General features: G+C 36.2%; 1 protein-coding gene across 4 annotated transcripts; it reads right to left on the reverse strand.

Annotated features, from left to right (window-relative positions):
* Positions 1-1,134: 1,134 nt before the first annotated feature.
* LOC148864205 (protein S-acyltransferase 8-like) lies at positions 1,135-19,591 on the reverse strand. 4 transcript variants are annotated; one of them, XM_088979141.1, is made up of 5 exons: positions 19,008-19,591; positions 9,439-9,624; positions 8,780-9,085; positions 8,434-8,667; positions 1,135-2,063 (listed from the first exon to the last, which is right to left on the reverse strand). In XM_088979141.1, the coding sequence occupies exons 1-5, from the start codon at positions 19,044-19,046 to the stop codon at positions 1,566-1,568; spliced, it is 1,263 nt and encodes a 420-aa protein (XP_088835267.1). In that variant the 5' UTR covers positions 19,047-19,591; the 3' UTR covers positions 1,135-1,565. The 4 variants fall into 4 exon arrangements, with proteins under 4 accessions (XP_088835267.1, XP_088835268.1, XP_088835270.1 ...); XM_088979142.1 differs by having other exon boundaries at positions 8,924-9,085; positions 19,008-19,512; XM_088979144.1 differs by having other exon boundaries at positions 9,276-9,624; positions 19,008-19,370.
* Positions 19,592-24,014: the final 4,423 nt, after the last annotated feature.

Here is a 24,014-nt window from a genome sequence, read left to right on the forward strand (position 1 = left end):
GGGTCTTCTGCAGAAGCTGCTTATTACCATATCCACAATACACAAACGTCTTTCCAATATGGGTAATTAGACAATATTGCAGGAAGGTTCTTTGCAAGTTTGCATTGAAATCTCTGAATGCCTAAGTCCAAGTGGTGATGAAATATTGAAATCCTTGTGCTCGTAAAACTTGGAGAAATTTTATTTTATGTTACCATTGCAAAATGGTGCATCCGAGAAATCAAGTTTGATGAAAAGCCATCGCAGAGTGGCGTTACCCATTTTAAACCACACTGTTAGCACAACTTAAGCACGTCAATGCTCATATTCTAAGCAGGAATGCATCGAGTATGTCAGTACTAATGGCTGCATTTATTTGCTCTGCAAGTGAAATTTGCACCAAGTAGATGCGTGGGCCTGTAAGTGAAAATTCTGGTTAAATTCATATTTGACCTTGTTTGTTTTTGGTTTTTTGAGAAGGAAATAGGAAGTAAAATAATGTGATCCCACTTTACATGAAAGAGGGTTATTTATCTGGTAGTATGATTAAGGTATGAAAGAGGTAATGCAAATTATGAATCAGCTTATCAGATGCAAAATTTGTATTCCCAACAAGTTGAAATGAGACAAAGTGCAAATTTTGCATCAGGTAAGAATAAAAACCATGGTGACAAACGAATGGATGCAAAACTGAACCAGATACAAAATCTGATTGACAGGTAAGCCAGGCTCTCCGACTTTTCACCAAACATAGCCAACAAGTTGAAATGAGACAGTGCAAATTTTGCATCAGGTAAGAATAAAAACCATGGTGACAAACGAATGGATGCAAAACTGAACCAGATACAAAATCTGATTGACAGGTAAGCCAGGCTCTCCGACTTTTCACCAAACATAGCTTAAAGGCTCTCCGTGTAGGCTCCACGTCCGCCTCAAAGCAGAAGCCACTGCACTTCAGCCCTCCCAAACGTAGACAACAAATAGAAGGGCTGATCGCAGACTATCAATTTAGGTTCGTTCATGGTCTAAGGAATGGATACAAAGTTTCAGGATGCAGGTCTTCAAGCACCCACCTCATAGTCTAAACTCAAAACTGATCCACATTACAGATCCTTAGATTGACTTAAAGGCGTCCTATCCTAAGACTAAGACAAATTTGTTTGAACAAACTTCAGAACCATTAACACATTTTCTGTAGCGCTAATTTACACAAAGAATCAGGGCCCATCGCTACATGATTCATAAATCCTCCCTATAGCATACAGTTCGACAAAATAAATAAGGCAACAAAAACAAGGCAAAAGACACTTCCCCTACATTCTTCATTACTTGGACACACATTTGCACTGGCTTCTAAAAGAAATATAAGAAAATGCACCCTCTCCCTCCCCCCAAAAAAAAATTAATAAAAGGTAGTACAAGATTTATACCTTAAGTGGGCAATTAAATCATTTCCATGGGCTCGTGTATAAATTTCCAATGTGACTGTTCTACCAAGCAGACTTTAGTGAAGCAATCAGTTCACTGCATTTGTTGCTTGTACAGATAACAGGAAATCAACTGAAAAAGACAACACCTAAATGGTGTTATTCCTTCAGTGCTACAGGTTTCTGCTCAGTGACCCCAGAGTTCATGTTCAAAATATCTGGTGAGATCTCCCAGCTCCCACTCCTCCTACCCCAACTGGAGTGACGTGTTTCTGGTCGAGCAACTGGCGCTTGTGGGTCTGAACCCAGAACAAAGTCAGCCCCTGTGGGCTCGTGGTGTTGACCATTGCTACCTCTGCTGCGTACATCTTCAGCAACTTCCTCAAAGTTATGACGCTGGGAGATCTTCAACAGATCTCCACCAATTTCAAGATCATCTTCTACCTTTGCACGTCGGACTCCACCTGATTCATCTACTTCTGATTCTTGGGTGCGAATAGTGGGAGGCCTAGGTACCTCATCTTGTACAAAAGCACGGAATTTGTTCCTTGAAGGTTTTGTCTTTGTGAAGAACACCTCCAAGAAGTTGTTTAGACAACCTCGGTTATAGACATTAGGCCGGTTGTCAGCTCTGTAACGAAAATTCTCATATGTAGTCTGCACAAATTACACAAGTCTTGAGAAAGAAAGACTGGAGTGTTTGATCAATACAGATCGTAGTGTATAAAAAGCAAAGCAGCAACCACAAGAAATAACTCAAACACTTTCATCTCTTAAACAGATTAATCTGCAAAATAATTGGGCTTTCTGGTGGCAGCAACACCTTTTCCAGGTATGCACATGTACAGGCAATGGACCAAGATCATCTTTTTCAAACCAGTCCATATGCTGGTCCTTTGTAATTCACAGAAACATGAGAGGATTCTTTCTTTTCAAACCATGTTCATAGCACTAAAAATGGTCCTTTGTATTGAAATCTAAACTTTTCCCAATGAATCGTGGCAGATTTGTAAATTTGGTTATTCATGCTTCATGCACGATAAGAATTCCCAGATATTTTAGAGAGTATTGTTGTCGGTATATCATTACACTGGCAACATAAGCCATTACAAATTTTGACAACTTGGCTGAACTCATGTTTGATGTTTATTTCTGACTCAGTTTTCAAGGTGCCATGGTGAGGCTAGGTAACAGGGGTGCACCTTGTCTATGGAATTTTTTTTTTTAAATAAAAAACATGAATCCTTGTGTAATTCCCTAGGTTCCACAGCAACCACCAACCATCTTTCACCAGTAATTATATATAATCTTCATTAGAAAAGGTATAAACTTCATATTAAAACATAGAAAATTAACATATTCATGAGAAGAAAAATAAGAAAAAAAAAAGAAAAGGTATAAACTTCATATTTTACTTATAAAAAATATATATAATTTTAACATAAGAAAAATAAAAGAAATGCAAAAGGGGAGGGAGAGAGAGAGAGAAAGAGAGAGAGAAAGAGAGAGAGAACTGAATCAATAAAGTGATGGTCGGATCAAAGACATGTAGGTCATTGCTGGAGGAGGAAGCTTTTGTTTTTTGAAGATAAAAAAGAGAAATTTTATTAATTCTAAAAGACATTTTACAAGTTCAGGAATGAAGGAATTGTCATTGCATTTTTCTCAGGTCCAAAAGGGGTTGGGAACCCTCTAAGGGCTGAAATTATGGCAGTTACGAAAGGGGTTCAAAAGGCAAAGGAGTTGAACATTAGGAAGCTGTTAATTGAACGTGAATCATAGCTATTAATAAGCTGGCTCCAGAGAGAAGAGGAGGCTGGATGGTGGTTCTATATTTATGAGAAGAGGAAAGTCACGAAACTGTTACAAGGGATAGATGTGACTTGTAATTGGGTCAGAAGATATGCAAATGCCTTTGGTGATACAGTTGCTAAACAAGGGGATGGGGAGAAATAGTTTATTCTGGGCTGTGTTGTAATTATTATTTGAGGAAGGGTCAAGAGATTTTCCCTTCCCCCTTTCTCTTCATCTGTACTATTTTCCTTAATATTGATGAATCTGCTTTTGTTATTGATAAAAAAAAAAAAGTCACCCTCAAGATAAACAAAAATAAAAACAAAATCCAAACAGAATGACCCTGCACAATCAACATCTACAGAAACCACTCTAGAAGTCACACCCACCCCAACCAAACAAATGCAAAATGGACCAAACCATCCCATGACTCAATAGACCTCATGAATGCATATCCAATTCACAGAGCAAAAAAAAAATCCTCCCACTCCCTTAAAAATCAATAGAACATTAAACCTCCCACACCATTAGCTGTCCTGTGAATCCAATTGAAGGAAGCATTCAGGTCCCCTTTCAGACTCTATCTCCCTTAAGGCATGTCTGTATACCCTAGGCACACTGTGACTGGAAGTGGTTCAAGAAATAACCACTTTTTAGTCTCACTCAACTTCCAGGCTTCTAAAATTGGGTTGCTTAGCAAATTTTAAGCCTTGTAACGGTGTCATCACTTCAGCTTTTAAAGAGTCCCCTTCTCCTATGGGGTTCCTGAGCACATAGCCAGCACTTTACTTGAGGAGTCTCTAAATACACCACCAATACCTGCCATCCCTGGGTTTCCCATTGAACTCCCATCAAAGTTTAACTTTATCTTATCTCTTGCTGGTGGCTTCCATTCCATCATCATCCTTTCCTTTTGTTTTGAAAAGTGTGCCACCTCATCCCAAGCCCTTATTATATCAATTGCTGTAAACCATTGGAAGATGTCCAGGGTTTTTATCCAATGAGCCACTTTAATTTTTATTAATTCCACTAACTCCTCCTTCGACCTGAGCTTCTCATTAAATATTCTTGCATTCCTCTCCCCCCAAATGGGCCACATCACAGCAGCTCTAACTGCCTTCCACATTGTTCTTCCTCTTTTTGTTGGCTGCCTGAGGAAATTTGGGCTAAAATGACTTGCTATATCCTGAGGAGTTATCCACTTGCAACCAAAAAGAGAACAAAAAGACTCCCAAATATACAACATAAAGGGACAGGAGATCAGTAAGTGGGGTGAAGATTCTCTTCCTCTTATAAAGTTTCTTAAATTTATTACAAGGCCCTGCTCAGTGTTTTAAAAGTGCAAGGCACACCCCTTTCCGAAGAAAGGCACAAAAATGCCCCCAAAAAATAAAAGTAAAAATAAATAAACATAATATTCATTAAAAATATAAACTTAAATTTATTTTAAAATTTAAAATAAGTTAAAAAAAACTGTTATTTCAAATTAAAGTACATAAATGTAACATGTAAAACATATTCAAAATGAAAGTTTAAAAATAATGTGATGTTATTTAGATGAAAAACATTTTGCATTCCTAATTCTACAAGCCACCTTTGTTCCAATCCCCTTGAGGAGAGAAATGTGCAAATATTTAAAAGGTGCACACTTGGCTTGAAGTGCAAGGCGCACCAGGTGTGTGCCTTTTAGGTGCGCCTCAGGCATACCTTTTAAATCACTGGCCCTTCCCCACATAACCATTCTTTCAATCTAGAAAAACAATCTTGGTGACATGCAACTGCCCTGAATTTCTGCCTTTTGTTTTTTCTTTTTAATTCAAAGGAAGATTACTTTTAACCTTTTTCCTCTTTCACCCTTCTGTCCTTATTTTCTTCAGGCCCCCTACCTAAATCTGTCCAATTTCCCTCCATCTATTTCAACAAAACCTCCTGTGTCAAAAGAATCCCCACCCTCAATGATATTCTTATTTTTGTCCAGAATCCTTAGTCCTTCCCTTCATTTGTATCACCCTCTAAAAACACACTTTCCTTTTTACAGCTACTGGCATAGCTTCAGCAAATGCATGAACAACCCGACTTCCTGCCAGAAGCACAAAACTGCACCTCTATATTCAAGTTTCCTTCCTTTTCAAGATACCTTATATGTTGTTCTCCAGTCACTCTTGTGTTTTCAAAAACCATCTCTATCAGGCTCTTTAGCTCAAACAACTTCGACATATGTTTCCCATCTTTCCCAGAAGAAACAACTCACTGTCATTACCTTGAGAATCCCCAACATACTTCTATCATTTGAAAATTGAATAGAAACTTCCCCAAACATCCCGCTACAATTTGAGTGTTGCTAAATCTGAGAATCTGATTTCAACCCTGGCAAAGATTTGCTCTCACACGATTTAAATGGAGAAATTATTCCATCCTTTGATCCAATCGGTACCTTACAACCAGCTGATGACTTCAAAACATCATCTTAATGAATATAGTAACAATGCATTCCCATTTTACTTAGTTAGCCTAACTAACTTAAATAACATCAATTAATCACATAATTTACTTGATTAAGTACTTAACCTGCAAATTAGTTGAAAAACTTAGGCCATGTTTGGGAGTGCTTAAAAATAAGTGCTTATTTGGGCCGGGACCACACCATTAAGCACTCATTGGTGTTTGGGAAATAAGCCTGAAATAAGTGCTTATTTTAAAATAAGGGCTTATTTTTTAAGCCCAACTTTCCAGCTTTTTTGAGTGCTTATACAATAAGCACTTACTCAAAATTTTCTTCCAAAATTATCCCTAGTTGAATTTTAAAATACCACTTACAAAACTATCCCTAGTTGAATTTTATAAAAGTACTTCCATAAACGTACTTTTATTAAAGTACTTTTATAAAATACTTTCATAAACGTGCTTTTATTAAAGTACTTTCATAAAAGTGCTTGTGTAAAAGTACTAGTGCTTTCATAAAAGTACAATAGAAGTGCTTTCGTAAAATTTGAAAGAAAATGAAGGACAAAATAGTCACGAATGCTTATTTAAGTGCTTATTTTTTAAAATAAGCACTGGAAAAAGTAGGGTATCAAAATACCAAATGCAAATAAGCGCTTATTTGAATAAGCACTTATTTTTAACATAAGCACTCCCAAACATGGCCTTACTCTGCTCAATTAGCTTAATTTACTTAATTAAGTTAATTGTGTAACTAATTTAATTACTTTATTTACCTAATTTTCTTAATTTGCTGAATAACTGATTAACTGAATTAACTTAGTTAGATTAGTTGGCTTAATTAATTTAACTACATTAGTTTTATCACGTAATTTATGATTCTTCCATGGTAGTGTTTAGTTTTATACTTTTATTCTTATTGAATGTCGTTCATTTTGCAAATGCCATGTTTAGATTTATATTTTCTGTTATGCTTAATTGTCAATCAAGATAATACAAACTTATGTACTAATATCATATATAACTAATAATACTTTAATTACTTTGGTTAAGTTAATTCAATTAATTAATTTAATCTGAAGCATCCAACAAAATTTAATTTAGTTTAGTTTACTCAAATTAGCTTATTAAAATAATAAGGGTGAATTACTTAAACCTCCCCTACATTTTGATTCTTATAGAAACCTCCCTTCAATTATTAAATCAATATGCAAAGACACCCCTTAATTAACATAATTTATTTATTACATTATTTTGAAAGACACTATTATAATCTAAAGTGGACTTGAAAGACATTTACATGCAAGACAACCCAACAATTTATTACATTGATTACATTGTTTTTGTACTACAAATTAATGAGCTTTATGATGTAATGTCTATATTTCTTATATCTTCTGTCATCATATTGGATATCAGTCTATAACAACTCCTGTGTATCACACAGGGCCCTACTAGTATAAATATTAAGAAGTGCATTTATTACTTATAAACTTTATACAATTATATATAATATCTATCTAAGGTGCAAGGCAAGGCACACACCTTTTTGAAGCAAGTTGCAAATTAAAAAAAAAATTGCAAAAATATTAAAAATCCAAAAAAAAATTAAGAAAATACTAAAATTAATATCAAATCAGAATGCAAATTCTAATTTTATATTAAATATTTTAAAATGCTTATTATCTCATTAAAATATATAACCATAGCATATAAACATATTCAAAGTGAAAATGCAAACTATAAAATCAAACATAGCATATAAAACATATTCAAGTATGTTGAATTTTCAATTTCTTTCTTTTATAATTGCATTATTTCAAATAGATAATATGATGTTAAACATATTTTTATTCCTAATTCCATAAGCCGCCTTTGTACCGAGCCCCTTGAGGCAAGCCCAAACAAATCCATGGTAGGGTCTTAAAATCTTAATCCCTACAAAAAAAATGATATGAAAGAACAACATTAGCAAATAAGGGGTTCTAGGAGTTTTGGTGAGCAAGCAAAGCACGAGATTTAACAAAGGTGCATGCCTAAGCTGAGGCACAAAGCGTACCAGGTGCACACCTAAGCGCAGTAGGCATGTGCCTGCTCAGAGGGGTATAGTTTTAATTATCTTTTAGAAAATATCTTTCATTAGGAAGAATGAAAGGACGGCATTGAAAAATAGGGGGTTTTTGTACCTTTGGTGAGCGACCGAAGCACAAGATTTAACAAATGTGCATGCCTAAGCTGAGGTGCAAAGTGCATCATGTGCATGCCTAGGCACGCACCTTCAAAGGGGCTGTGCTTGGGCCTAGGCGAGATGCAGACCCTAAAATCCTCCTAGCCTTTTAATGGGGTCAAATTTGCATACGATCAGATTATTAAACGGATGCAGGTTTTAATATCCAAATCCACAATAATCAGATCGGATTGGGTTTCAGACTTTTAAAGTCCATTGACAGCCCTAATATTGTGCATTGTATTTTTCCATTCTTAGGTGTATTTTCAGTTTAAGTATTTTTTTTTCTTGGTCCCTTCTACCATTCCTTGTGTTAAGAAGCTTGTCTGGTGTATTACCAGTCTTGCACTGTTTCTTTCCTTTACCCATAGTTTTGGGCTAAAGGGCTAGTATTGGGTTAATATTATCTGAAAGTGGAAATACTTTGACCTGTTACTGATAAAAATAAAAAGGAAAAATACAAGTCAAGTTGGAGAAAATGACAAGAATTCCAGAAAGAGGGAAGAAAAAAAGTAGAAGGGAAAGCAATCAACGTTGTATGTATATATGGAAACAAAAAAGGACCTGATTTGTGCCTATAAGGTATAAATGAAAGCCAGTGAGACCACCAACGAACCACAGAGAAATGAAACAATAGGCCATAAGCACCACCGATGCAGGAGACTCTTTCATTGCCTTCCAAACTGTGCTATGATAGTTGCCCATGAGGATCTTAATGTACAGTGCTGACATGGCAAACACATAGATACAAAGAATGGTCGAAGAAGAAACAAACAGAAAGAAGTAACGGTAATTGCGCTGCACATTAACACAGGTAGTTAGAGTTATATTAAGGCAATTCTAATATGTAACCAAATGAGACAGCCCACTAAATGAGGAAGAGCTGTAAAGTGAATGTCAAACAGAATACCACTCCAATGCATTGGCCCACCCAAGGGCAATGGTGGTCAAATCGCTCCACACAGTTATTGCAGATGGAACAATGAGAGCAACGTGGAGGTCGATAAAGCATGCATGTATCACAATATTTCACCCTCACAGGCATGTCATTTACCATAACTTCTTTGGTCCGAGGGAATTGTAAGCTTGGTGTCTGCCTTCCACCAACTTCAACTGAAGCACAAGATTCATAAGAGAACTCTTCCTCCGGTGGATGTGAATTACGTGGAATAATACCTGGGTCCCCGGATGAAGTAATAAAAAGAAGCCCCAACACCTGTCAATAATAACATAGGCATTAAAATAACCACTGCCTAAAAACTTCAAAAGACTAAACAAAGAATCCAATACAAGGAAAAATACATAAAAGTAGGTTGTAGGCAAATGTTGATGAACACACAAATAACAAAATGATAAATGAAAAATTGGAGCTTGTACTTTATAGAGAAAATTGGTGTTTAGGTTACCATCACAGAACTGATTTACTGAAGGGAAAGAAACAATGATAATGACCACATAAACATCCACAAAGAGGAAATACTTGGTGCATGATGTTCTAAGAGGTCCATTTGATGTTGAGGTGATGTAAATACCAACTGAAAAATACACAAGAGGATCAAGAGAACTGACGTAGATGGTAAAGACAATTGCTACCACCAGAATTGCATATCCTGCATTATATGATCGAAATTCATGGCGAAGATGCCTTGCAACAAGTGTGCAAAAGATAATCACAGGAACAAGGATAAGCAATACTGTCACAATCAATGACCTTGCATCTGGTCCAAATATTAACCTCCCACCACAGAAGAATTTCTGCAGGAAAAAACAGAAAAGCATATTAGACACAAAATAAAGTACAAAACCAACAGAGAAAACCTTGGCTTCAAAAATATTCATAGAATAGAAAACCAATTACAAGGATCTTCCTGAATGCTGATAAGAAAATGTGAATGTACACATACCCAATGCATACAAGTGGGTAGGTATGTAGAGATTTTATATCATATTTTCCTCTAACAATGCTAAGAAATCACATCCATACTGATCCCTTTCTCTTTTTGTTTTTGAGAATACTACCAATCCCCTCATTCACAGAGATGCAAACAGATTGAATTCAAAGCTGATACACCTAGATCTGAATTTGATTCATTAATATTCATATTCAAATTGAATGTTATCTGTTGGATTCAGAATAGACACAGTTAGGATTCAGATCGGGATTTTATAATATTATTAAAAAAACAAACTAGAAATGATTTTATTATCATGAATAAAATGACTTAAAAGTAACTTATACGAGACTTCAGCCTATAACCCACTAATAAAATGTAAAACTCAAACCAATTATCCTAATAAATGTATGTTAGTTTTATGCATTAGTTTAAAATTTTTAGATATTTCCTTATATTTCCATGAAATATTTTCATTTTCATAGGTACCAATGCAAAATATTACTAGAACCAAGGTTCAAAATATCGGTACGCCCAATACGCCGGTAGGGGTGTATCAAGCGAATCGATACTTTTTTTTTATTTTTTTCTGAAACCGGTTCAAGGGGGCCGGCTTAGGGCTCCTCCACCCCCTGAACCGGTCAGACCCCCAGATACACCCACTATAGGAATGTATCGGAGGGGTCTCGGAACGATACGTATCGGCCTATACAGGTCGATACATGTCGGTACTTTGAACCTTGACTAGAACATATCTCAACATATTCTCTGTTGTGTTAATATTAGTTATATTGTTTTCAACAAGTTCTCACATCATTTCACATCGTTAGTTATATTAAAAGTAATGTCATCCAAATAATTTGATTTATGTGATTCCTTTTTTAACTTATCATTATAGATGACTCTTTGTATCGAATATAACATAAGAGAATGATATTTACAACCAACAAGGCTACAATATCAATAGCAAGTATTTTGTATAGGCGGAGGAAGAAAAAATCTTGGAATGATATACTTATTTTAAAGCATTGTTCTTGTTAATCACTTTATTTGTAGTGGTAATGTGAATATTGAGATGGATGGATGGGAACAATGTTTTAAAAGTGCAAGGCAAGGCATGCGCCTTTTTGAAGCAAGGCGCAAAATTACAAAAAAATGATAAAAATTTTAAAAAATGTAAAAAAAATAAAAAAATGCCAAAAATTAAAAAAAAAAAAAAATATATATATATATATATATATATATATATTAAACATAATATTAATAAGAAATATAAACTTAAGTTTTAAAGTTAATGGTTTAAAAAACCTATTATCTAAAATTAAAATACATAAACATAACATGTAAAGCATATCTAAATGAAAATTTAAAAATAAAATCAAATATATAAAACATTTTCAAGAGTAGAAATCACTAATTGTAGATTTAGTTGAATTTCTTGTGAAAGGAAAAGGGGAGGAAGATAAAGATTTCAATAGTAAAGAAGAAAAGAGAGGGAGAAAAGAGTGGGAGAAAAGAGTGGGAAGTCGACCAAGATTCTTGAATTAACCCTAGCCGCCAACCCCTCATAATATTTATACTTAACTTAAAGGATGAGATATTACAAGGATGCCCTTAATAGGGCGGCTACTAATGTAGCTGAACAGTCACAACTTAAAAACATAAACTAATGAGCCTAAAGCCCAACAACTAGGTAACTAAATAGCTTAAAATAAGAATAAAAAACAACTAGGCCCAACTCAACACTCCCCCTCAAATTGAGAGTAAATGTCACACATTCCCAACTGGCATAGGTCATGCTCCAGCTTGTTCTTTGCAACACTTTTTGTGAGAACATCCGCGAGCTGCAGACCAGAAGCAATGTATGGAAGATAAACTTCTCCAGAAGTTACTCTTTCTCTGATAAAATGTCTATCCACTTCAATGTGCTTAGTTCGGTCATGTTGGATTGGGTTATGGGCAATGTTAATTGCTGCCTGGTTATCACAGTATAACATCATAGATTCTTCTGCCTGTACACCAATTTCTTCTAATAGGCAACAGATGCAAAGAAGTTCTGAAACTCCATGTGCCATGGCCCTGTATTCAGTTTCAGCACTTGATCTTGCCACCACTGTTTGTTTCTTACTCTTCCATGAGACAAGGTTACCCCCAACAAGGGTGCACACTCCTGAAGTTGATCTCATGTCATCAAGGCATCCTGTCCAATCTGCATCTGTATAAGCCTTTAGTTTCAACTGTCCATGATCAGTAAACAATATGCCTCTGTCCGGGTGTCCCTTTAAATAAGCAAGAATCCTATCAACTGCCTCCCAATGTTGGACTCGTGGAGCATGCATGTATTGACTTATCACACTTACTGCATAGGAAATGTCTGGTCTTGTCATACACAAGTATAGCAGCCGACCACAAGTCTCTGATATCTCCCAATGTCCTTTACCGGTTCACCTTCTGATGCATTGATTCTATGGTTCTGATCAATAGGGGTACTGATCGCCTTCGTTCCAAGCTTCCCTGTCTCCTAGAGAAGATCCAAGACATACTTCCTTTGAGAGATAAAAATTCCATGTTTTGATCTTGCAACTTCAATGCCTAGGAAGTATCTCAGTTCTCCAAGATTCTTAATTTCAAATTCTTTATGTAGATTCCTTTTCAGACAATCAATCTCACTTAGGTCATTCCCCGTGACAACAATATCATCCACATAAACAATTAGGACTAATACCAAAGATACCCTTTGCTTCACAAACAAGGTATGATCGATTGAGTTTGAGTGAATCCAAAAGCAATGAAGGCCTTTTTGAATATGTCAAACCATGCTCTGTTGGTGTTGTCTGAATGTTGGCTTACCTTTTGTTCTTAATATGGATGGTAGTTTGTGCACAGTGGTGACTGATTGTGATTTGTTGTGAACATATCACCTGAGTTTAGAGGCTGCTATAATGTTGCCTTGGCTGCTGTAGTATTTGGTTGGTGACTGAGAGTTCAGCATTAGAGATAGCAGTGGGGGAGGCATAATGGTAGCAATGGGAGATGGTTCTAGTGATCAGAAACCGAGTGTGATGAACCCCTCCGATTATTTGGGTGTGCAGATGACCTCCATTAAACTTAATGGTGAGAATTATGTGCCATGGGCCAAGTTAATGGAAGTTTTCCTCAAAGCAAAGAGGAAAGTAAAACACGTGCAGGATGATAAACCATCAGTTGACTCTCTAGGGTTTGATGACTGAGAACATGAAGATGCCCAAATCATGACATGGTTATGGAATAGTATGGAACTCAAAATAAGTACCAACTTTATGTTCTTAGATACAGCTAAGGACATATGGGAACATGCCAAGAAGCTTTATTCTGGGCAGGATAATACTATAAGGGTATATCAGCTCTATCAGGAGTATTTCGATCTGCAACAAGGGAATAAAACCCTAGAAGAGTACTATGCCAGTATGAAGAACCTCATAAATGAACTCAATGCCTATAATCCCCTCACTCCAGATGTTAAGGTTTAACAATAACAGAGGGAACAACTAGATGTCACTAGGTTCTTAGTGGGGTTGAAATCTGAATATGAACCAGTTAGGGCCCAAATATTGGGAGGCTCTACTATTCCTACACTTGAAGAAGTTTTTGCACGGCTTCGTAGGATTTCTTTGGGATCTACAGAGAATCCCACACAGTCTGACAGATTAGCATTTGTGATACCCAAAGGAGGTGGACGTGGTACTAGAGGGGGAGGACATGCCTTCCGAGGAGGTTGTGGTGGTTCCGTATTTGGCCACGGTGGTGGTCGTGACTCGGGGGGAGGCTGTGGTAAAGGAAAAAGTAACTCTACAAGGAAGTGTACCCATTGTGGCAGGGACGAACATTCGATGAATTTCTGTTATGATGTCCATGGCCCTCATTCTACATGGGTTAATCATGTAGTAGTTGGTGGGGTTGATGTCAATGATAACCAACAGGCAGATCTAACACCTTCTACATCTACATCTGTTTCCGGGAAGGAGATGGTAAGTGTACCCCGCAATGAGTATGAGAGGTTCCTCCAGGCTACTTCACAGCATACTACAGCCACCCTTGCCCACTCAGGTATAGCTTGTCTGGCATCCAAACCCTCTCCTTGGATTATTGACTCTAGAGCCTCTGATCACATGACCGGGACTCCAGGTGTGTTCTCTTCCCTCTCTGAAACTTTCACATCTCAAACTGTTACTCTCGCCAACGATTTCTCTTTTCCCATCTGTGGTGTTGGTAATGTTGACACGACTTCTCTTTCTTTATCATCTGTTCTATATGTCCCTAAGTTTCCATTCAATCTTATGTTTATTAGTAAATTAACCAAGACTCTTAATTGCTCTATTACATTTTTCTCTTCTTTTGTGTTTTTTAGGATCTCAAGACGGGGAAGAAGATTGGTGGGGGGCATGAGGCTGGTGGATTGTATTACCTTGACGGTGGTGGATCATCAGTTGCATTTTAGACTTCACTCACTCCTCTACAGTGGCATTGTCGACTGGGACATCCATCTCTCAAGGCACTCAAGATACTGATTCCGTCTTTGAGTCATTTGTTGTTTTTACAGTGTAAGTCGTGTCAGTATGGGAAACATCGTCGGGTTCCCTTCAGTCCTAGAGTTGATAGTCGTATGTTGAGTCATTTTGCTTTGGTTCATTCAGATGTTTGGGGTCCGATTAAAATAGTCTTATAATGGTTACAAGTATTTTGTCACTTCTATTGATGATTGTTCAAGAATGACATGGATTTATTTAATGAAAGAAATGAGTGAATTAATTTCCATTTTTCAAAAATTCCATGCTGAAATACGTACACAATTTGGTGTTCCAATCAAAGTTCTTCGTTCAGATAACAGTCGTGAATACTTTCTTACTTCCTTTCAACAGTATTTAGAACATCGTGGCATCATCCATCAAACTTCATGTGCATCCACTCCTCAACAAAATGGGGTGGCTGAACGAAAGAACCATCATCTCCTTGAAACTGCTCGATCTATTCTTCATCATATGAGTGTTCCTAAACGATTTTGAAGTGATGTTGTACTTACTGTGTGTTTCCTTGTTAATCGGGTGCCCTCCTTCATTCTTCATGGTCGGTCTCCCTTTTCTATTTTGTTCCCCACCTTGTCTCCCTTTCTATTAACACCCCACATCTTTGGCTATGTGTGCTTTGTTCACAATCTGAGTCTTGGGATAGACAAGTTGGATGCACGCTCTATTAAGTGTGTCTTTCTTGGCTACTCTCAGACTCAAAAAGGGTATAAGTGTTACAATCCCATTACTCGAGAGTGCTATGTCTGTCCTGATGTCACCTTTTTTGCGTCTGTCCCCTTCTCGGAACCTGAAGCATCGATGTCTCCACCTTTGCTTCCTCTTACTCTTTCAGTATGTGATCCCATTCTGGTTGTTCCAGTTAGGGTTGACCCTTCACCTCCTCCAGTGCAGATCCCTACTGAACGACCACCGATCCGGCACGTGTATACTCATCGATAGACACCGGCTCCTCCTCCAACTTCTTCCTTGTCTACGGATCCTGTTGTTGCTCATGTCTCAGAACCTTTAGGACTTGATCTTCCCATTGCTTTACGGAAAGGTAAACATAATTATACCCTTCATCCCATTTCCAATTTTGTTTTAGTCTCTCACCTTTCCGCTTTACATCGCTAGTTTGTTTCACTGTTGTCATCTATTTCTATACCTAAGAATCTCCAAGAGGCTCTTAGATCACCTGGGTGGCGGCAGGCAATGGAGAAGGAACTCTCTGCCCTTCAGCATACTCAAACGTGGGAGCTCACTACTCTTCCTCCCGGTAAGCATGTTGTGGGTTGTAAATGGGTGTATACTGTTAAATACTTGTCGAATGGTAGTGTGGAGCGTCTGAAGGCCAGACTTGTTACTAAAGGTTATTCGCAGTTGTATGGGGTGGACTATATGGAGACCCTCTCTCCAGTGGCTAAGATTGGCTCTGTCTGTGTCTTAATTTCCCTGGCAGTTATGTATGATTGGCCCTTGTTTCAACTTGACATTAAAAATGCCTTCCTTCATGGTGACCTTATGGAGGAGGTATATATGGAGCAACCACCTTGGTTTGTTGCTCAGGGGGAGGATGGTAAGGTGTGCAGATTGAAAAAGGCAATTTATGGGTTGAAACAATCGCCTCGTGCTTGGTTTGGGAAGTTTAGTGAAGTGCTGAAGAATTTTGGAATGAAACAATGCCAGGTTGACCACTCGGTGTTCAGCTATGATTCAGAAGCTAGAAAGAATTTATTAGTGGTCTATGTGGATGATATTGTCATAACTGGTAGTGACAAATTGGGGATCGATAAACTAAAGGTTTTTCTGCAAAACCATTTTCAAACAAAAGACCTTGGGACATCAAAGTATTTCTTGGGTACAGAAGTTGCTAAATCAAAACAAGGTGTAAACCTGTGCCAAAGAAAAATATGTTCTTGATCTGCTGGATGAAACAAGACTGTTAGGTGCAAAACCGGCTGAAACTCCCATGGAGCCAAATGCTAAGTTGAGTAGTGATACAACAGAAATATTTGATGATCCTATAAGGTATAGACGGTTAGTGGGGGAGCTGAACTATTTGACTATCACGAGACCAGACATCTCCTTTGTAGTCAGTGTGGTGAGCCAATTTATGCAGAACCCTCGGATACCTCACTGTGATGCAGTTCTTAGAATTGTAAGGGAGATCTGGGCCATGGGTTATTGTACAAACCAGGAGGAGGACTTGAGGTAATTGGGTATACAGATGCAGATTGGGCAGACTATGTGTCTGATAGAAGATCTACTACGGGTTACTGCACATTTCTTGGAGGAAATCTTGTGACATGGAAGAGTAAGAAGTAGACGGTTGTGGCAAGGAGCAGTGCTGAAGCCGAATACAGAGCCATGGCACACACTACATGTGAATTAGTATGGCTGAGGAATCTCCTACAAGAAATCGGGTTCTCCATGGATAGACCTATGAAATTGTACTGTGACAATCAAGCTGCACTCCACATCTCATCTAACCCTGTTTTTCATGAGAGAACAAAGCACATGGAGATTGATTGCCACCTTGTGAGGGCGAAGGTCCTTTCTGGAGAGATAAGTATAGAACATGTGGGCTCAGGTGATCAATGGGCAGATTTGTTTACAAAAGGCTTAAGCTCAGGGAGAGTGAAATATATATGTAACAAGCTGGGATTATATGACATATATTCTCTAGCTTGAGGGGGAGTGTTAGAGCTAGCCGAATAAGGGTAGATTAGTCATTTTATTTCTGTTAAGTTATGTGCTTATGTGGTAGTTTTAATAGAGACTTCATGTCCCATACTTAAGTGGGGGCAGTTTAGTCTTTGTACAACTAATTAGAGGCTAATTCATATTAGGGTCGACTGATAGGGTTTATGTTATCAGATTCGACTGATAGGGTTTATGCTTCCTCTGGTTCGAACTACTGAAGCCACTGAGATAACATTATGGAAGTTCCTTCCATCTATCTCTGTTGGACCATTTGGAAAGTGAGGAGTACCAAAATACTTGATGAGAAACCTTTGCGGTGGAAGCCACCACTGGACAAGTGGTGAGTCTTATGCGCTGTTGGGCCTCTACTCGTAAGGTTTTCAAGTAATCATCATCTGAGCCTTGCCCCGACTATATGGGGTCGATTACATGAATCCTGTTTTTCCATTGCATTCTGTTCAGAGTTCAGTGTCGTATCCATTGTCAATTTGTAGGTGCTCAAATCATTTCTTACTACTTCCACCCAAGTCCTTTTCAATTTGACCCTAGTTCTTCAAGCCCCCTCAACTTGTAACAGATCAGTTCTTCTAACAGGTGTTGTAAAGTGTCTCCTATGCACATGACCAAACCATGTTAACCACCTAAGTCTACTTTATCTCGTTTTATCACCTGTTGAAGCTACCCCTAGGTTCCTTTGTATCACTTCACTTCTGGCCTTATCCTTTCTAGTTTTACGACTCATCCATCTAAGCATTCCGTTCTGTTCAAGTCATCTAACTACTCTAGGCAATTTGAGGAGACCTTATTTGACGAAAACTTTGTTGTCTGAGTCTGGTTACCTTTTGTAACTGAATGTTTATGTTTTCCATGTATATCATTCAATTGTAAGAGGGCCCCTCCCCCTATTTTCTATTAATAAAATGCTTTACCACTTAATACACACATACACATTTATATTCACTTGCTAGCTCCCTATACATTAAAACCAAGGAAGTCAGTCATCTCTAAAGCCACTACGCTGCTCAAACAATTATCTTTGCTTTGAATAGTAAGTCCAAATTCACCAAACCATTTTTCAGGCACAAATTGACTTCAAAGAATAATATATCAGAAATAATCAGACCACCTATATTAGAACCAACATCTGGAAGAGATGCACATGCACGTCTAACTACCAAAAATATATAAATATACTATGCATAAAACAAACTCCATACAGATTGATGTTGAAGCCCCGGCCAACTTCTGCAACTCAAGCATTATTGAGTTCTTTGAAATCAAAAGGAAGTACAAATAACAAACCAGATAAAAAAGAAGTCTTTCTTGAAGCCCAAGCTTGCACAGTAAAGACTATTACCAGACCAGCCAACAACTTTGAAAATTAGGATTCCAAAACTACTGTCCAAACCAACTTACAGCAACTTAGCAAAAATTAATAACAATTAAAAAATAAGACCAAATCTATTACTACTTCTAAGATTTAAAAGATATATGTTTCGAACCCCACCACCCCCACCTTTCCAGTATATCTAGTAAGTGACGCGAGGTCGAGGAATCACTAATGTATGTCATTTTCATTCAGTGGTTCTACGACAGACCCGGTCAGTAACAATTCCATGGCACATTAAAGTTCCCTCTTGAAGAAAAACATCTAAACTGACATGACGAAAACAAACAAATGGCATCCTGTTCCCGAAAAAAAAAAAAAAAAAAAAAAAAAGCCAAAAACCAAACTACAAGGTCGCTAAATTTTAGACCCAATTCAAGTAATAACAAAAAGGACCTTCAAATGAACAAAACAACCTTATCCCAGAAAGAACCAAGGAAAACAAAACTTACCCAAGTACTAAAATCCATCAAAACCCCCAAATCCAACAAAACCCAATTCAAATACCACCAAAACAATCAGAACCCAACTTTCCCATTTCGATCCGTAGATACCCAAGTGATTCAAATGCAAACGACCCTGAAAACAATGAAAAATTTAGAAGAAACTTACATTGCTTCCCTTCCAAGCTTCATATACTCGCTTTGCCATGAGAAATCCTTCTGACTAGGCCGGAAGAGAATCGAATATTTGAAATTTCTGCTTGTTCATCTTCTCGGCATCGAAATTTGTGAAAGAAAAGAAAAAGGGAAAGAAACGCGACTGGGGTTTCAAGACAAACAATTCTCCCTCGCTCGACGGATTGGTGGGGTGTTGGCCCTGTTGGGTTTACTAATTACTATGGCTTTTCGAGCTCTTTTAAATGCAGGAAAAACGGGAGATTAATTTCCCTCTCGCAGTGCTTTTCCGATTAAATGCATTTTGGATTGTGGAATGTTTTAGGTAATGTTTCCGGGGATATAGCAGCAAGAAAAACAAGCAGATTCTGTCTCTCCCCACTTTCTATTCTCCATTTAATTAAAACTAAATGACTATTTTAACCCTAAAGTCTTAGGAAACTTCCCTTTTATTTTGGCTTTCATTCAACACGGGAGAAAAGAGTCAGAGAAAAATCAACACTGGAAAGGTGTTTGGGTCCAACGTGCTCTATATAGCCACCAGCCTGACCTTTCTTCTATTTCTCTTCCGCTCAGCTTGTTTGGATTTTGGAAGCCTATATCTCCTCTCAATAAAAAATCGTTCCGACATGATTTTTGTCCGCAGATCTCGAATATGGTGGATCCCAATCTTGGGTTGATATACATAGATACAAATCATGTTAGAAGAGTGTTGGGACAGTTTTTTTGGTTGGGAGGAGATCCCAACTTAAATTTTGGAGGGCAAAATGTAGATTGCAACTTGTGTTGTATTATAGTTGGGGAGTTCGGATCTGCTCCTTACAGCGCTCCTCGTACCAACATCACAGCATGTTCTATCATGCGTGGTTAATAAAATTAGCCCTCTAACATCTCTTAGCTTTTCATGTATAGAAAAATATTAACTTTTTATGTAATAAATAAAGTTTATCAAAAAACAAGAAAGCTGACCCAAAGTCACTCGAGAAAAAAAAAGAAAAAAAACTCCAAACCCCCAATGAAGAACCAAGCATACAAGAGAAAAACACTGACAATCAAACTATTCAACCTAGGGAGAGCCCTAGATTGATGATTTATTGTTTTCTTGATAAAGATTAAAATTAATTACATCTAGATGTTAGGCATGAATAACCATATGATAGTAAAAGTCATCTTGAGTTTCATATGAATATTTACATAAATAATAAATAAATAATTTAGTTTGCAATAATTATTAATAATTACTTTTGCTCTAACTAAATTTAAAGTCAAGTTAGTGTAAAAACTAAATTTAATTTAACTTAACTTTAACGTAATTATTTTTCTATTTTATCTATTTTAGCTTAATATATTATGATTAAGTACTTTTAATTTCCCAAGTTATAAGTCAATTAAGTATTAATATATTATTTTAATAATATCCTTATTATATATTAATTGTAACTTGTTTGGTATTAACTTATATGATATCAATATAATTAATTTAACATTAATATTATTATTTATTCAAGAGGTGGTGATCTACAGACCTCCAATAGGATCTACACAAATTGTACCTCTACAACTTCTTTACCATTCTTGCCTCTCATGGTACCATCAAGCATCATTTGGTATTAGATCTGGAGAATTTGATATTTAAGCTAAGAACCAGAACCTCAACAAAGAAACTAATTGCACCATTGTTGAGATTCAATTTGATCGTTTCCCTTCTAACTTTGATGACATTGTTGAAATTGAAATCAATCTTAACATCACTTACACCCTTGGGCCTTGGCCCCAATTCATTGTTTGAGATCCCTCTATTTACTTGGTATAATTGTGGCATCTTTATTTTTGAACCATGATTTAATTATTGTATTAGTTAGTACTATATTTATTATTTAGCTAACTTAATTATCTTTAGTTAATTAGGTTAATTATATAGTCATTTTACTAATTAGTTTTTTAGTTGTTTAAACAATTTATAATATTTTTATCAATTTAATAAATAATTATTTTTATTGTTTAACCGTTATACTTCTTATTTAATTAATCATTTGTATTTCCTAAAAATTTTATTTAAGTTAATTAAGTTACAATGGGAGATGCTAATGTAGGGCTTTTCATGTTGTTACTTGTTAAAGAAAATAAAGGAAAATAAAAAAGAAAAAATTTAGAGGGGTCTAAGGAGAGAAAAGAGGGCATGTGATGTGGGTGGGACCGGAGAATAGAGAGGGTGTCATGTTGTTACTTGTGAGAGAAAGAAAATAATAAAAGGATAAAACTTGGTAAGGGCCTACTACCCCCCCCCCCCCCCTCCCACTTGTGTCATGGAGTCAAAAAAACATGGGCTTGAGAGAGAGAGAGAGAGAGGGGTTGTTTGGCATCTTTTTTGGGTTATTATTTTTTTTTGGGAAGCATGCAGTGAGAATGAAAGGGACCTCTAACATGGAACCTTTTGCTTTAGTATATAGATATAAATTATACAATAAGTTTGGAAACTTAAAATCCCACCTAGATTCAAAGTCTTTATTGTGAAAGATTATTTGGGATTTTGTGCTATTGAAAGACAGATGTCTTGTATACAAGAAGCATTACTTCTAATAGAGTTGGTCTTATGTATAGTTCCTCTCATGAAACATCAATTTGTTTGTTTTACTCATGTCCTTTTACAAAAACCATTTTGCTTACAAGCCCCTGGGGTTTTTATTTTCTTGATGTTCATTTTTCTTTTGTACCCCAAATTTTACACCCAATGAAGGGATGTAAAGCCTTACCCCTAGAGAAGCTATACAAAGGGCCATTAGCTCATGATAAAAAAAGATGGTCACACCCAAACCAAGGCTCAAATATATACAAAAAGTACCTAATTTGCAAGAGCAATACCCAATCCATTTATATACGTGAGAGTTTCAATCCTGTCAGGAAGCTTGGCAAAAGCTATGAAAAGTCCTATGATGAGCAATGTCACTCCCTAACTTTGAAAGGGCATCTGCTACTTCATTTGTTTATTTGTAAATATGCACAAAAAATGCCTCAAGACTTTATGTTGTCCCCTTGAATCTCACTCTTCGATACTATAAGCTCCATGGTAAACAATAAACATCTTGAATGTAGAGAACTTGGGAATAAGTTTCCACCACTAACTTTTGAATTCTCAAGGTTCTACTCAGCTTTAGCCATCCAACAGGCTTGGCAACTTCAGCAAATAAAACTATGTTGTTTGGGAGAAGTTTTCTAGAGAGGGTTATGTACATAGGTTAAATAATCAAATGTGAAGGAATATGATAGATGAAGGAAAATGGCATATACTTATTTTTTATCCCTCCTTTAATTTTTATTTTATTTATTACAAGGGAACATGTTATGCATATGTGCAAGTAAAAGTAAAATTAAAAGTATTGACCATATATGATTTGACAATCTAATTTAGCTTTTATGGATTATATCTAAATGAAAGAAATGACATTATATGGTATTAGTGTAAGTCTGCATGTTATACATGTGTGCAGTATATTATTTATATATATATATATATATATATATATATATATATATATATATATATATATATTGATGTATGTATGTATTCTTTTATGATATATTATAGGAGATGGGATTTCAAGTTTTATGCACAACCCTAACAAGGTGCAATTACCTAATTTATTCATGAGCCAATTTTTGTAACAAATTACCTTGATAGCATGAAAAAGGCTAGTCAATTGTGATTGTATGCCTAAGGAAAGAAATTGCACATGTTTTAACTGAATAGTCATCTAGAATGACAAATTGTTAAGGAAAAGTATGGAAATTATTACTAGAAGTATTAGGGGGTTACATAGAAGCTTAAAGAAACAAATGTTAGGTTTTGTGACAAATCATAGCTGTTTGGGAAACCTATGCCTTTAAGTTTTATGTAGGCTAGTGTAAGGGCATGTGCTATGCATGCCTACAAGGGTAAAATATAAGTTGTCACGATATAATCAAATTTAACTTTTACTACACCAAGACCAAGGAAATTATCCGCTTTATAATAGTATAAATGGTTATATAGGTTGGTTAAAGAACATAGTTTGTGAAAAGAATAAATGAAAAATGGTCATTTTTTCTTTTTATTTATTACTACTATAAGGACATGTGCTATACATGTCGAAGTGATGATACAAGTATTAACCTTATATGATATTATAGTATAATTTAACTTTTATTACTTGCATTATGACAAAGGCTAGTATCAGCATTATATGTTACTAGTATAAGGATATGTGTTGTGTATGTTTATATGAAAAGATAAATGGATAAAAATATATGAATACTAACCTTGCATGCTGCTACCATACTATAATTTAGCTTTTATGAACTGCACTGAAATCAAGGTAAGTATTGACATTTAATATAGCCTCAATTGATGCAAGGCAAGTATCACCATTATGTGGTACATGTCATTCATGTGTGCTAAAAAAAGTTGAAAGAATAAAATACATGAACATTTATTAAAAAAAAATCCCTCATATGATACCATGAAGATATACTAAAATAGAACATATTAGATATTATTTTAGTGTAAATTATATTGTTTTGTAAGAGATGGGTTTTGAAGTAGTCATAGCAATAGCCACTAAGGTGTTATCACTTATTTCATTCACCAATTAGATTTTGTGACAAGTTAGTTGATAATATATAAAAGATAGTCGACTATGGTTGTCTTAATATAAAAATTGTAGGTTCAATTTGATTATTTATCTAGAATTGTAGAATTTAAATAGTTGTGACTATATGCCTAGAAGTTTTATATAAAGAGTTATGGTAGATATGTCAAAGAAACGAGATAAAATCAGCCCCCCACAAGATTGCCCCCCATAACGTCCCACAGCACATCTCCGCTGTGTATTGGGAGCATCTCCCAATGATAATACCAGAAATGATGATGTCATCATCGGAAAATATTCCCAATACATGGCGGGGATGTGTTGTAGGATGTTGTGGGGGCTGATTAGAACTCCAAAGAAACAAAAGAAAGAAAAAA

The sequence above is a fragment of the Nelumbo lutea genome, chromosome 3, assembly GCF_056320005.1.
Source record: "Nelumbo lutea isolate HS-2025 chromosome 3, American lotus-T2T, whole genome shotgun sequence".
NCBI lineage: Eukaryota > Viridiplantae > Streptophyta > Magnoliopsida > Proteales > Nelumbonaceae > Nelumbo > Nelumbo lutea.